At 40.7% G+C, this 13,947-nt stretch overlaps 1 protein-coding gene across 3 annotated transcripts in view; it reads right to left on the bottom strand.

The window, feature by feature from the left end:
* Positions 1-13,947, bottom strand: part of LOC109375924 (E3 ubiquitin-protein ligase RNF103) — an 84,212-nt gene that overhangs the window by 24,249 nt on the left and 46,016 nt on the right. The window contains exons 1-2 of one of the 3 annotated variants that reach the window (XM_019631500.1): positions 6,571-6,762; positions 1,665-1,725 (exon numbers count right to left, since the gene is read on the bottom strand). In XM_019631500.1, the coding sequence (XP_019487045.1) occupies positions 1,665-1,725; positions 6,571-6,615 (106 nt within the window). In that variant the 5' untranslated portion in view covers positions 6,616-6,762. Of the gene's footprint in view, positions 1-1,664; positions 1,726-6,254; positions 6,391-6,570; positions 6,763-13,947 lie in introns of those variants that run through there. The other 2 variants (XM_019631501.1, XM_019631502.1) reach the window with 2 other exon arrangements.

The raw sequence follows: 13,947 nt of genomic DNA, 5'->3' as shown, positions 1-13,947 counted from the left end.
TTGTTCAGCATCTTAGCTGTAGAGGGCAGTGTCACTGGCCCTCATATGTGGGATCCGAACCGGGGCCCTCTGGCGTCCCAAGCCAGTTCTTAACCATCATGCCACTTGGCCAGCCCTGGATGTAGATATTTGGAGCTCTTTTTCTGGGCATGCTCTTCTCTGTGATACTCTGCCCCACAAATTCTGGCCACTGCAGCCTCCCTGAACCCTGATCTCTGTTTCTCCAACTCACTGAGACCAGCATACTTTGCTTTGAATCCCCTTCCATGTACTACAATCCAGAAAGTTTCTGCAGGCAGAAAATCAGGGACATATTAGGGCTTTCTCCCTTTGTTTCCCTTCTATCAGTGATCAAAATCTTACATTGCCAGTTGTCCAATGTTTGAAAACACGTTTTTGTCCAGTGTTTTCTTGTTTTATGATGGGAGTGCAAGTCCAAAACCATTACTCCATCGTGACTGGGAATGGAGTTCCCATCTCCAATTATTTTTTTAAAGAAATGATATTGGTATATCTTTATGGTACTAATTTTTCTCCAATCATGAAAGTGTTAAAATTCATAAAAGTTTAAAACATTATTACCTATTTGCAAATCATCTTAATTTTAAGTGGTACTCAACAACAATCAGCTTTACTTATAAATATATTTTCCTCAATTTACAGTCATGCTAAGATAGACAATTAGAGTAGTGAAAATGGAATTGCATTCCTTACTTAGACACAGTTCATTTTAACTCCAAAAAATCATTTCTTTATAAATAGGAAGAGGTTTCTTTAGTTCTTCCTTTTCAATGGCTTAAAACAACATAAATTTATTCTTTTACAATTCTGGTGGTCAGAAGTCTAAAATCAAGGTATTGGAAGGGCTGTGTTTCTTCTGGAGGCTTCAGAGAAGAATCCATTTCCTTGTCTTTTCTAGCTTCTAAAGGTATTCATTGGCTTGTGGCCTCTTTCTCCATTTTCAGAGCACATCACTCCAACATCTGGTTCCATGGTCACATCTCCTTTTCTCTCTTTCCCTCAACATATTGCCTCCCCCTTGTAAGGACCTTAGTGATTACTGTGGGCCTGTCCAGATAACCTGGCATAATCTCCCCATCTTAAGATCCTTAATTTAATCACATCTGCAAAGTGCTTTTTGCTGTGTAAGGAAACATATTTACAGGTTCTGGGATTAGGATATGGAAATCTTTGGGAGGCCATTATTCTGTCTACCATAGTATGTGAGCGCACCTGCTTTGTTTCCAGTACTAACCTGGGCTCTAGGGAATCAGAAATGAATGATCATGGCCTCTCCCCCTTGAATGGCTGAATTCCATTCCAGAGGAAAGATTTAGTTCTTACAAAATACAAAGTTTGAGTTCATTATGTCTTCTTTTTCTTATAATGATTAGAAAGCAAAATAATTAGAACAATTATAACTAATATAAGAATCAACTATGTCTTACAAAATACCAGGGGTGACAAAAAATGTATACCCATGACTTGTATTCATCTTTTGTTATCGGTGTATACTAAGTATTACAATTTTAATACAGTTTTTCCTTTGTTAAAATATGTATACATTTTTTGGGCACCCTATGTAGAGATGCAGTTCATTTTTATGAACTAATGCAAAATACACCAAGAGATTGAGGAACAGGAGACATAAAATGATAATTTACCTCTTATTTGCCTGTCAATAACTCTCATTTCCTTTCTTATCTTCAATGACCATTCATTGACCTGGGAAAATTTCAGAAAAGGAATTATAAGAGTAGCCAACACTCCTAATTCACCAAATTTCAAAGAATTTTATATTAATTCTACGTTTATTCCAGACACAATGCAGACACAAAATAAATAAAGCCATTTTCAAAACAAAGCTTTAGGGCCAAATTCTATTTTTTAAATCTATTTAATCATAGTACATAGAAGTCCCAAGCTATTCAAAGATTCTTATCTGAGGGTAGGCAGGAAAAAGCACTTTACGTAAGACCTCAGACAGAGTTCAGTACCCTGAAGGTACATAAAGATTTTTCAGTAGGTGCACAGATATAGATAGGTTTTAAGGGCATCAGAAGATTTCCAACTTCTACAGATAATTATTTCAAAAACTGCTCTGCCTGTGTCATGCTTTTACCTTTCTCTTCTCCCCTTTAACAATAATGTTTTTTTCATTTCACAACTGATCTGTCTCTTATTACCATGGTTCCCTGAGGGGCAAAATCTCTGAAGCACTAAACATAAGGACAATTGGAAATACTATTGGGTTGTTGGAAAAGTCATGATGCATTTTTGCAACGAAAAACATAGACAAAATACGTCATGACTTTTCTGACAACCCAATAGTATAGGTGTAGAGAAAGTGGTGAATGACTGACTCTAATGACTACTAAATTCTTATACAAGTATAAAGTGTTTTTCAATTCTTCAGTTTCAAAAAAATTGAAGGAAAATCTGAGTTGTCAACTGATAAATCATTAAAACTAAATTTTACATTAAAGCACCATGTGCTTTTTGGCATATGGCAAAAGAACTGAGTGACACTGACTTAACAAAACTTCCATTACCATTTACTTACATTAACAATGTTTCTCAGCACTTGAGTTTAATAAAGCATAAAGTAGGGCTTTTTTCTGGTTGTAGCAATTCACAATGAGAATCAGAGTACACCCACAGCCACGTCATCCAAGGGTCCTCTGCAGTTGGTGCAGGTCTTAGGACACAAGAAAACTGCCAGAGTTGTAAAACACTGCAAATGGGGAAACTGCCTCAATAGATGAATGGGCACCCCTGGATGTGATCCAACCACTACATGCTGAAATACAAGCTACCAGAGCCTTTCCTGCTTCTGGCCAAGGAACAACTAGCTGGCTCTGTGTCCATGTGAAGGACGGTGGTCACGTGGCCCAGATTTCCACAATCCACCAGTCAGTCCACCTCCAAAGCCCTGGTGCCTATTACCAAAAATATGTGGCTATGCTTCCTGGGTCACTGACTTCCATACCTAAGTCTCTTCCCTCCAATTCTCACTCCAAACCACTACTCTGAATGCTCCCCATCCTTAGTAGGCATGACACATAGGCCTTGGAAATCTGCCGTTTACCTACCTCTCCAATTTTACATCTTACTACTGCCATCACTCCTCCTGCATCCTCTCAGATATAACACTATTTCTTCTTCCAACCACTCTGAACTTTTCTCTGGTTCCTCTAACCTATGTTGTACACTTCCACACCTCAAATATTCAGTTTACTTTGCTTCGACTGCCTCCTCCCCCACCCCCACCCCCACTTTCCTAATCCTATACTAACCCATCCACCTGGCTAATGCTTCTTGTGACAAGACCCAGACAATCTCCCTAACCAGGTCCCCTTCCCCACTTTGAACAGTTTATCACTCCCTCCACTGTGACATCACAAATATTGTACATACTTATATTATTGCTGTTATTCTCCCTACAATATAAGCATTTGTTCATGTCAGTCTCCCCCAGTAAACTTGGTATTCTTCGAAGTTGTCATCCAGTGCCTTATTTTTGTAAACCTGGTGTCCAATACAATGCACACCAAAATATCTGAATGTTTGTGGTTTTCAATATTTCTTCTCATTTTCTTCCCTTTTCTGATCGCACCCCACAACCATGAGTCATGACCCAGTCTAAGTTATAAGTTAATCATATGATTTCAGAATTCTGATGCCATGGAAAGTGACCACTCTACTCAAGGGCTAAACAGGAAGTCCCTAAGTACAACTTTCCAACAGAATCTCAATTCCAAGAGAAGAATCTGTTTCCAGTAGAATCTCCTGGTTTCTAAATGGATTACAAGGCTCCCTCATCCTCAGTAGGCCCAATCTAGTCTTGACTTGGACACTTTAAGATAGAACAAGCTTCATCAGTAACATGTCTTCATCAAAGAGTCTGAGATGCCTGGGAGCAAAGACTTTCGTCTGTAAGGCTTCTTATATAGTTAATATTTCCCTGGAGTATCCTTTGAAACACTGCTCATGATAGGACTGTTTGACTTTAAGCCTTCCTTAATCTTATTGATACTCATTCACCACTCAATATTTATTTAGCACCTACTCTGTGCTGCATACGATACCAGAGTTCTGGGAACACCACCCATAATACATCTTACTTGCTTGACCCAACTTGTTACCTGACTTATGGCCTAAATGACAATCATGCTGCTGTGGCATGGCTGCATGTGGCCCCTGCTTATCCTGTGCTGGGAGCAGGACCCACATGCCCTCATTTTCCAGCACCCCCCATGGAAAGCATACTATATATTTACCCTAACTCAGACTATAGCATTTAGTCAATTTTCTCCTTTCTCTAATTTTTCTTCTCTCTCTGACACCATTGGCTCATTTTGTTTTAATTTCCTTTCACTTTGCTTCTTTTACAAAATTGAACATTAAACATTTCTCCTTTTCCCTCTTAAAAAAAAAAAAAAAGCTAACTAAAACTAAAATGCCAGACATTGTCTTCTTATTCATATATGGCTCCTAAAACAGTATTTGTGTGTCAGCAGCAATACAGAGAAAAAAGTATTTCTCATCCCTGCTTTAATTGGCACTTTCTGGAACTACGAACTCAATGTTAAATAATTGTGGCAGATGACAAAACCCTTTCCTTGGTCATACATCACAAGGTATAAAGAGAGCTTGGTAGAAGCTGAACCTAACGCAAGTACAGACACTTACAGACACTCTTCGAACAAATTTGAACAGGACTGAAAAGGACGCTTGGAGTACTGAGAAAGGGAACTTGAAGACAATCTTGGGCAGGGTATCTCCAGCACCGGCTTAAGTAAATGATCTCATACATACTAAAAATCCCACAAAATAGTTAAGAACCAATTCACAGACAAGAAGTGTATGGAAAACATGAGAGTGGAGGGTTAAATAATTTCTGAATACCCCAGTCTAGGGGTGATCACTCCGACCTCTGAATTCCTATAACTATATATGTGGTACCCAATCCAGACTTGCTCTTGAAATGCTTATCTTACGTGCTAGGTGATACGTTCCTTGGCTGTCTATTTCACCTCTATAATATCCCTCTGGCAGGCATATTTAAAAAAACAATCTCATGCAACCATCTTGTGATTTTCTGATGTTAATTTACTTTCCCAGGTAGGTTTCCTCATCATGTTCTTAGCAATTACATATATCATTTAAAAATACTCTAAGTGTTATACAAGTAATACATATAGTACAGTTTAAATAGTAATGAGACCTTTTTCCCAGAATCTTATCTCATTTTATGAGTGGCAAAGCTAAGACCAAACACCAGAAAGTAATCTTTCCCTAAGATCAAAAACACACTTCTACAATAACAAGCATCTTAGAATACATACATGCCACAAAATGTGCATTTATATCATGCTCTACATTTGCAAAGTAATGTCACACACTCTTTCCTCATTTAAGCTCCACAATTTTACCAGGGAGTAAAATTGAGTAAGTTACCTGAGGGAACTAATTATTGAGTACCTACTGTTCTATGACCCATGATTAGCAAATATAATCAAAATTAACACACACTGCGGCAGCAACTTCATGATGCACAACACTGATTTTAAAAATATGCCTGCCAGAGTTAAATAGGTGAGATTACTTATCAAATAAAAAATTGTAGGGATCTTGTCAGAATATGACTCATTAGGTCTTGGGCAGGACCTGAGTTTTCTAACAAGCTCCCAGGTGACAATGATGCTGTTGGTCTGCACTTGGATAGCAAAGTTGTAAGATTCATAAAGAATTAACCCTAACTAGCACTACTAGCTAAAACTACATCCTTCCATCTCAATGTCTCTGAAGTGATACTATTATCATTCCTACTTCACAGACAAGACTAGGGCACAGAGAAATGAACTTTCCCTACATCACAAGGCTGATATGTGGGGAACCAGGATTCAAACTCTGGCAGACTGAGTCTGCAGGGCACTCTTAACCCCTACACATTATCTTAGTTAACACGCAGATCAGAATTCGAAGCCAGTTGTCATCTTCGGTATCATTCTTCCAAGTCGGGTCCTGCTATAATTGTGTCTGGGGTCAACATAATGCCATAGAGCAGGGGAAAGAGACAACAGAGCCTCCCTCTCAATACAGCAGGATGGGTGGGGAAGCGGCGGCCGGGGCCTGGAGGGACCTCCACGCCACCGAAACCCGGACCACGTTCTGGACAGCAGTGGGTCAGCCGGTAGGCGGGCGTAAGGAGGCGGGTCCTGCGCCAGGGAAAGGTTCCGGGCGGGACATACCAACGCGCGGAGGGGTTTCCAGGGACGAGGGCTTCGTTGCCGCCTCCGCGCCTTGAGCCGAAGCTGAGGAACTTACTCCAGCCCTCGGCTCCCTTACGGAGTGCTGAGGTACCTGGGCTCTCTTTCGCCATAGCCGTCTCCTTAGAGACTCTTTCCCCGGCCCCTCGGTCGAGTGGGAGGCCCCGGAAATGGGGATCCGCGATACCTGGCCAGCTGGGGGTAGGTGTGGGAGGGGCAAGAGTGTCCAGTCGCTTTACCAACTGTACTACGTCCCACGCAAATCCACCCACACCTTTGCCGCCGCCGTAGCTCTTACCAGCTCTTTGGGCGGCTTCTCCTGGGTTTTCCCAAACAGCCCCATGGCTTACTGAACTCGTGTTGCCCCTTCCGGCTTTCCGTTCCCTGCTCCCAGGCAGGTCACGGGCAGCCGCCGGGGCGGGGCCGGTGAGAGCAAACGAGTACAGTCGCCCGGAGAAGGGAGCGGCCGCAGTTAGGGTGCTACGCATGCGCAGAACCGGGTTGGGCGGAGTTCTGTCAGATTACGCAATTGCGCATATTCTGGGTGGGGCGTTCTAGAGGGAGGCAGAGAATTAGGTGTGTTTTCGTGAGGTGTGGAAGTGATTCATTTGGAAGGCAGAAATTTATTGACTACAGCTGGTGATTACAGCTGCTCCTGATAACTTCTCCTACACCTATGTGTTGTTGTGCTGGAAGTCTGTATCTCTACCCAGAAAAGGTACATTTACAACCACTTTCAGAACAGCTTCACCCTGTGTCCTGTAGGCACCTCACAGGCAGCAACCACCAGACCTACTCCTCCGCTCTGTTATCAACACCATTACCTAGTCAGTAAAACCTGGGCATCCTCTTCTGTCTCCCTCTTACCAGGACCCAACCATTGTAACTTTTCAATTATGTTTAAACTCCAGTCCTCGTCTTTCCATCCTAAGTGTCACAGCTTTTATTCAGACCATTGCCATTTCCAATGTGAATGATCCCTACCTGGCGTGCGTGCGTGCGTGCGTGCGTGTATGTGTGTGTTCTCCTACACTCCACATGAACCATGACCTTAATCAGGTTCTCAGAAGAATCTGTGACTAAAATGGACTCTCTCTGCTGTCATTACTTCACCTCATGATGGTGAAGAGCCCACTCCTTTAGTGCCTCAACCCCATATTCCCATCTCTTGTGGAAATGTAAAATGGTACAACCACTTTGAAAACATTTTAGCAGTTTCTTAATATGCCAAATATACACCTATCTCATGCCATTGCAATACTAGCTATATACCCAAGGGAGAAAAAAACATATGTCCTTATAAGGACTTGTACATGAATATTCATAGCATCTTTATTTGTAATAACAAGAACTGGAAATCCAAATGTCCATCAACAGGTGAAAGNGGCAGTGTCACTGGCCCTCATATGTGGGATCCGAACCGGGGCCCTCTGGCGTCCCAAGCCAGTTCTTAACCATCGCGCCACTCGGCCAGCCCGGAAAATTATTTTTTAAATATCCCTTCTTCCCCCCAAAAGGAAAGACACAGACTGGGAGAAAATATTTGTAATACATATTTTGGACAAAGGACTTATATCTACAATATATAAAGAACTCCTATACTTCAATAAGAAAAAGACACACAGCAACCCAATAGAAAAATGGGCAGAAGATTTGAACAAAGGCTTCAAAAAAGTGGCTGATAAACATATGATAAGGATCTCAGCCTCACTGGTCATTGGAGAAATGCAAATTAAAACCACAGAGCTATCTATACACCCACCAGAATTGCTAAAATTAAAAAGTTATAACATCAATCTTAGTAAGAATGTGGACGTCTACGACTGCCATATGCTGCTGAAGAGTGTGTAAATTGGTACAACCACTTTAGAAAACTGTCAGCACCTATCAAAACTGAACTCAATACCCAGAAATTCCACCCTTCACAGAAATTTGAATCTATGTAAACCTGTCATATACAAGAATATTCATAATATTATTTGCAATTGCTGAAAGCTGGAAAACCATGGCATGTTTACAATGTAACACTACACAGTAATGAAAATGAACAAACTGCTGCTACACACACGAGATGAACCTCAAAAATATAATTTTAAATGAAACTATACCCAACACACTACATGCTATATGATTCTATTTGAATAACATTCAAAGAGGCAAAACTAACCTATGATTTTAGAAGTTATCATAGAGATTACATTTGGGGAAGATGGTGGAAGTGGTGACCCTGAAGGAACTAGGGCAGATTTCTGGGATGTGGCAATTCTGTTTCTTGATGTGGGTGATGTGTTGACTTTGTGATAAAATAGGCACATTGAAAATTTATATACTTTTATGGGTAGATATTCCCCTTCAGTAAAAACTTTAGTTAAAGGGGAAAAAGACCATTTTCCCTAGATGGCTGAAAGTGGTTAAAGAAGGAACAGATGGTGAAGGTACTGTCCATTTGATCCATCATTTCGTTTTCCCATTCCTCTGCTTTTTAACTGATTAGTAGATGTCATGAGGGATCAAAAGCCTTGTCCATTTCCCATCTACAGTTCCCACCTATAGGAATGTTATTCCAGAAAACACTAGTACTGCATTCAGACTATGAAATAATTCTCGGGTAAACAAGCAACATAGTTAACACCACATTCTCTTTGACTAAAAACTCAAAAGTGGGCCGGCCGAGTGGCACGTTGATTAAGAGTTGGCTTGGGGCTCCCAGCTCTGAGCAGCAGGGCCCCAGTTCGGATCCCACATGCAGGCCAGTGATGCTGCGCCCTCTACGGCTAAGATGGTGAACAACAGCTCGACCTGGAGCTGGGCTGCCATGAGTCGGCGNAAAGTACTTCAGATATTAGAATTCTCAAATGCAGAATAAAAATAAGCTAAGCTTAAAATGTTCACAGAAATAAAGGAGATACTTGAAAGGAACAAGAGACCATTAAAAATGGCCAGGTAAACTTGAAAAATAATTAAATAATTGAAAAATACAATAATGGAAATAAAAAGTGTAGTCACTGAATAAACCTCAATGAATAAATCAAACTGCAGATTACAAATAACTGCAGAAAGAAAAAATATAATATCTATGAATATCATATTTATGAATTATACAAAATGGCTTGGAAAGAAACTAAGACATGAGTATATAAGAAAGAAGATAAGACAGGAATGTTAGAATGTAGATATCCATTATATGTTCCATTATAAGCTAGCAAAACTTTGTAGTACCCACATGCATGGCTGCCTCCTGTGGAGTGAGTGGGGCATTGCTATGTGTGTACATAGGCTGCCCCACTTAAAGAGGGTGCAGAACTAGCAAAGTGCAGCTGTGCATGCACACAAGACTGCCCCACTAGAGAAAGGGCAGAGCTAGTAGGGCAGTGAGATGCAAGCATGCACAGCAGCCCTGCCCAGACTCTACTCCGACAATAGACAATTCAAGCAACAGGGCATGCCAGGGCAAGCAACTGACCAGCCCTATTTATACCAGGCTGCCCCACCTGGAACCTACTCCTTCAGCCCAGGCAAATACACCAGACACCATGCCTGTCCACCCTGACTACAACTAGCCTGTCAAAACTATTCAACACCAGTCTACATAGACACCACCTTTTCAAGACTGGGAGAGATAGCAATTCCATCCAACCTATAGGAACAAACCCAGAAAGTCAAACAAACTAGAGAGACAGAGACTATGCCTCAAATGAAGGAACAAGAAATAAGTGGAGAAAAACCCTAATAAAATGGAGATAAATAATTTGCCTGATAAAGAATTCAAAGAAATGGTCAAAGGATGCTCAACAAACTTGAAAGTAGAATACATAAACTCAGCACTTCAACAAAGAGATAGGAAATGTAATAAAGAACCAATGGGAGATGAAGAATACAACAATGGAAATAACACATAAGAAAGAATCGACAGAAGTTAATATAGAAGAATGGACTAGCAAACTGGAAGACAGAATAGTGGAAATTATCCAATCAGAATAGCAAAATGAAAAAAGAATTTTAAAAAATTAGGATAGTATAAGAGATCTCTGGGATAACATCAAGTGCCCCAATATTACGTTATAGGGATCCTAGAAAGAAGAGAGAAAGGGGCAGAAAGAATATTTGAAGAAATAATGCCTTAAAACTTTCCTAATCTGGGGAAGGGAACAGTCATCCAGGTCCAAGAAGTACAGAGAGTTCCAAACAAGATGAACCCAAAGAGACCCACACCATGACATCTTGTAATTAAAATGGCAAAAGTTCCTTTTCACGAAGATGATGCTGACAGTGAAGAAGGAAGCCCCTGCCCCTCCCAAAGCTGAAGCCAAAGCAAAGGCTTTGAAGGCAAAGTAAAGCAGTGCTGAAAGGTGTCCACAGCCACACAAAAAAAGATACGCACGTCACCCACCTTCTGAAGGCCCAAGCCACTGCAGCTCCAAAGGCAGCCCAAATATCCTTGGTACAGTGCTCCCAGGAGAAACAAGCTTGCCCACTGCGCCATCATCAAGTTCCTGTGACTACTGAGTCAGCCATGAAGAAGACAGAAAACAACAATACACGTGTGTTCATTGTGGATGTCAAGACCAACAAGCACCCGGTAAAACAGGCTGCGAAAAAGCTCTATGACATCGACATGGCCAAAGTCAACAACCTGATCAGGCCTGATAGAAAGAAGGTTCGACTGGCTCCTGACTATGATGCTTTGGATGTTGCCAACAAAAGTGATATCATCTAAACTGAGTCCAGCTGGCTAATTATAAATATAAAAATTTTTCACTGTAAATAAAAAAGGGCAAAAGTTAAGGATAAAGACACAAAGGCAGCAAGAATGAAACTAGTCNTACTAATCTAAATGAGCATCTTTTGTATTGGCTACTTGAATTTCTTCTGTGAATTGCCTCTTTGTATCCTTTGCTCATTTTCCAGTGAATTGTCTCCCTCCCTCTTTTCCTCCCTCTTTCCCCCTCTCCCTCTCCCTCTCTCTCTCTCTCTCTCTCTCTCTCTCTCTTTTTTAATGGGAAGGGGCTCTTTGAAAATGAGAGATCTGTGGGAAAATTTTAAAGACCTCTTCACCATATTACTCTCTTTTTTTCGAGAATGAACTATAAGGCACAGCAATTTTTCAGGTAGAAGGACACTGGACTTCCAATTACTCAATATTTATCAAATGTCTACTATGTGACAGGCATTCTACAGGCTCCAGGAAAACTACAGTGAACAAAGAATACAATCTGGTTAGAAGGACAGTGATGATAAATAAAAACAATGGTGATAAACAAAATAGAGTAGATTACTACAAATGTACAAAACTCTGACAGTAAGAACATGGTGATCAGTGCACCTTTTCTGAGCAGGTGATATATAAGCTGCAACCAGAAGGATGAGCCAGCAATGAGATGAAGAGTATCCAGTGCAAAAGAAACAGCATGTGCCTAAGAGCCTTCCCAGTTTCTGGGTGGAGATTGTGGGCCACAGGCATTTCAGTTCCTAAAGCTGCACTTGTTCTAAAGTTGGTCATCAAGGACAGAGGCCAAACAGAGCTACATATACTCTGTACTCAGGTCCCAATATTGTTTTGGTATGCTTCAGGAAGCATGCACCAGATCTCCCACCTGCTAAGACTCACATCTGAGGAGGTGGGAAGAACTAAGTGAGCAGGCATTCTAGCTCTTGGCTTCTGCCAAGCACAGCAAGTGTTGAACAGGATTACACTCCCCTGCCATATGTTCACATAGGTGTTTATTCACACACATTTTCAAAGGCTTTATGTGCATTCTCCTCCTGATCCCTGAAAAATATTATAAATACATGCATATCCTTGACTTGAGAGGTACTGCAATGCCTGATGCTTTAAATCTTCCCCTGATTTTAAAGTGAAAAGTAGAAAGGACTATTTTTCCTCCATTCTCTGATTTGTCTTGAGTCTTTCAGTAAGACTTCTAATCTTTGGATGCTTCCTGGCTCACAACTATTCCCCACTTACTACATAGATTGTTAAATGAAATACTTCGGGCAAGAAAATCACAACCCAATTTTTGGCAGGAATTTTGGAATAATAAGACCAAGATACACTTTGTTTTATACAACAGATAGAGTCTTAAAATGTTAGATCTAAAGTGACCTTTGGAGAATCGAATTCCTGCCCATAACTTACGTAATAATTTTGGAGTGGATTTATCTTCATTTCTGACTAACCATCAGGTTCCATGGGCTCCTAACCACAGTCTGTGACTTGAGATAAGGCAAAGAAAGACCCTGAGTCATCTCCTGCCTATTCCCAACCTTCTTCCACCAACCTTGCAATGACCCTTGTATTAGTTTCCTATGCTGCTGACAAAGAATGACAAACCAGGTGGTTTAAAACAGAAATGTACTCTCTCATAGTTTTGGAGGCTTTAAATCCAAAATAAGGTGTCAGCAGTGCCATGCTCCCCCTGAGACTCTGGGTAGACTCCTTCCCTACCTTTTCCTAGCTTCTGGTGGTGGCCTTCAGTCATTGGCATTCCTTGGCTTGCAGCTGCATCACTCCATTCTCTGCCTCTGTCATTACATGGTGCTGAATTAGTCAGCTTGGGCTGCCATAACAAAATACAGTAGACTGGGTGGCTTAAACAACAGAAGTTTAATTTCTCATAATTCTGGAGGCTAGAAGTCTGAGGTCAGTGCCAGCATGGTCAGGTTGTGGTGAGAGATCTCTTCCTGGCTTAGGAATCTCACTGTGTCCTCCCATGGTATAGCGTGCTTGGTGCCTGTTCCTTAAGGGCACTAATCCCATGAAGGTCCCACCCTCATGACCTCATCTAAACCTAATGATCTCCCAAGGGCCCTATCTCCAAATACCATCACATTGAGGGGTAGGGTTTGTACACATAGGTTTGGGGAGGACATTATTCAGTCGATAGCAATGTTCTCCCTTCTGTGTCTCTCCTTCTCTTCCTATAAGCACACCAGTCATAAGAAGGGCCCACGTTAAATCCAGTATGACCTCATCTTAACTGATTACATCTGGGAAGTCAGAGTAATCACTACAGCCATCCACATTGCCCTCTACAGCACTATTTCTACCACTAAAGCTCCTCTCATGGGGGAATTCACACTTTCCCTTATATCTCCACAGCACAGCAGAGACAAAGCCTGAACTTAAAAAAAAAAAAGTCCAACTGGAATATTTAAGCAATACTTTACTGACGTCTCCAAAAACAGCATCAGAATTAGAAAGGTGGCATGCAACTTATACATTTCAACATTATGGTAGACAGGTTAATCTGAAAAAACCCACTGCAAACACATAGAGAGTCTTGATAAAATACAATCAGAATTATTTTATGTGCATGGTTGATCTCTCAAAAAAAGTAAGAGATGTACACTGCAGTGGTGAGGCATCTACAAGGGTTGTAAATGTCTATTACATTGTTTTGTACACCTGAAACTTATACTAAATAAATAAATGACAAAAAAATTAAATCAGAAAAAAAATAAATAAGTAAAAAAATAGAGAAATCAGTAATATCTTCCAATAATGGAAATCTTTTTTGTGTACTTTAAAAAATATGTAGCTTATAGACAGTAAAGTGCACAAGTTTTAAGTGTAAAATCTGATATATTTTTTGTGTATATACCTGTAAAAATAATATGTAGGTCAATATTTAAAACATTTCCAACATCTTGGATGGCTCCATCTTGCCTGTTTCTA

The sequence above is a fragment of the Hipposideros armiger genome, unplaced genomic scaffold (assembly GCF_001890085.2).
Source record: "Hipposideros armiger isolate ML-2016 unplaced genomic scaffold, ASM189008v1 scaffold_1003, whole genome shotgun sequence".
In the NCBI taxonomy this organism is placed as follows: domain Eukaryota; kingdom Metazoa; phylum Chordata; class Mammalia; order Chiroptera; family Hipposideridae; genus Hipposideros; species Hipposideros armiger.
The sequence above is the reverse complement of the archived record's forward strand: the minus strand, read 5'-3'. Positions and strand labels throughout refer to the sequence as shown.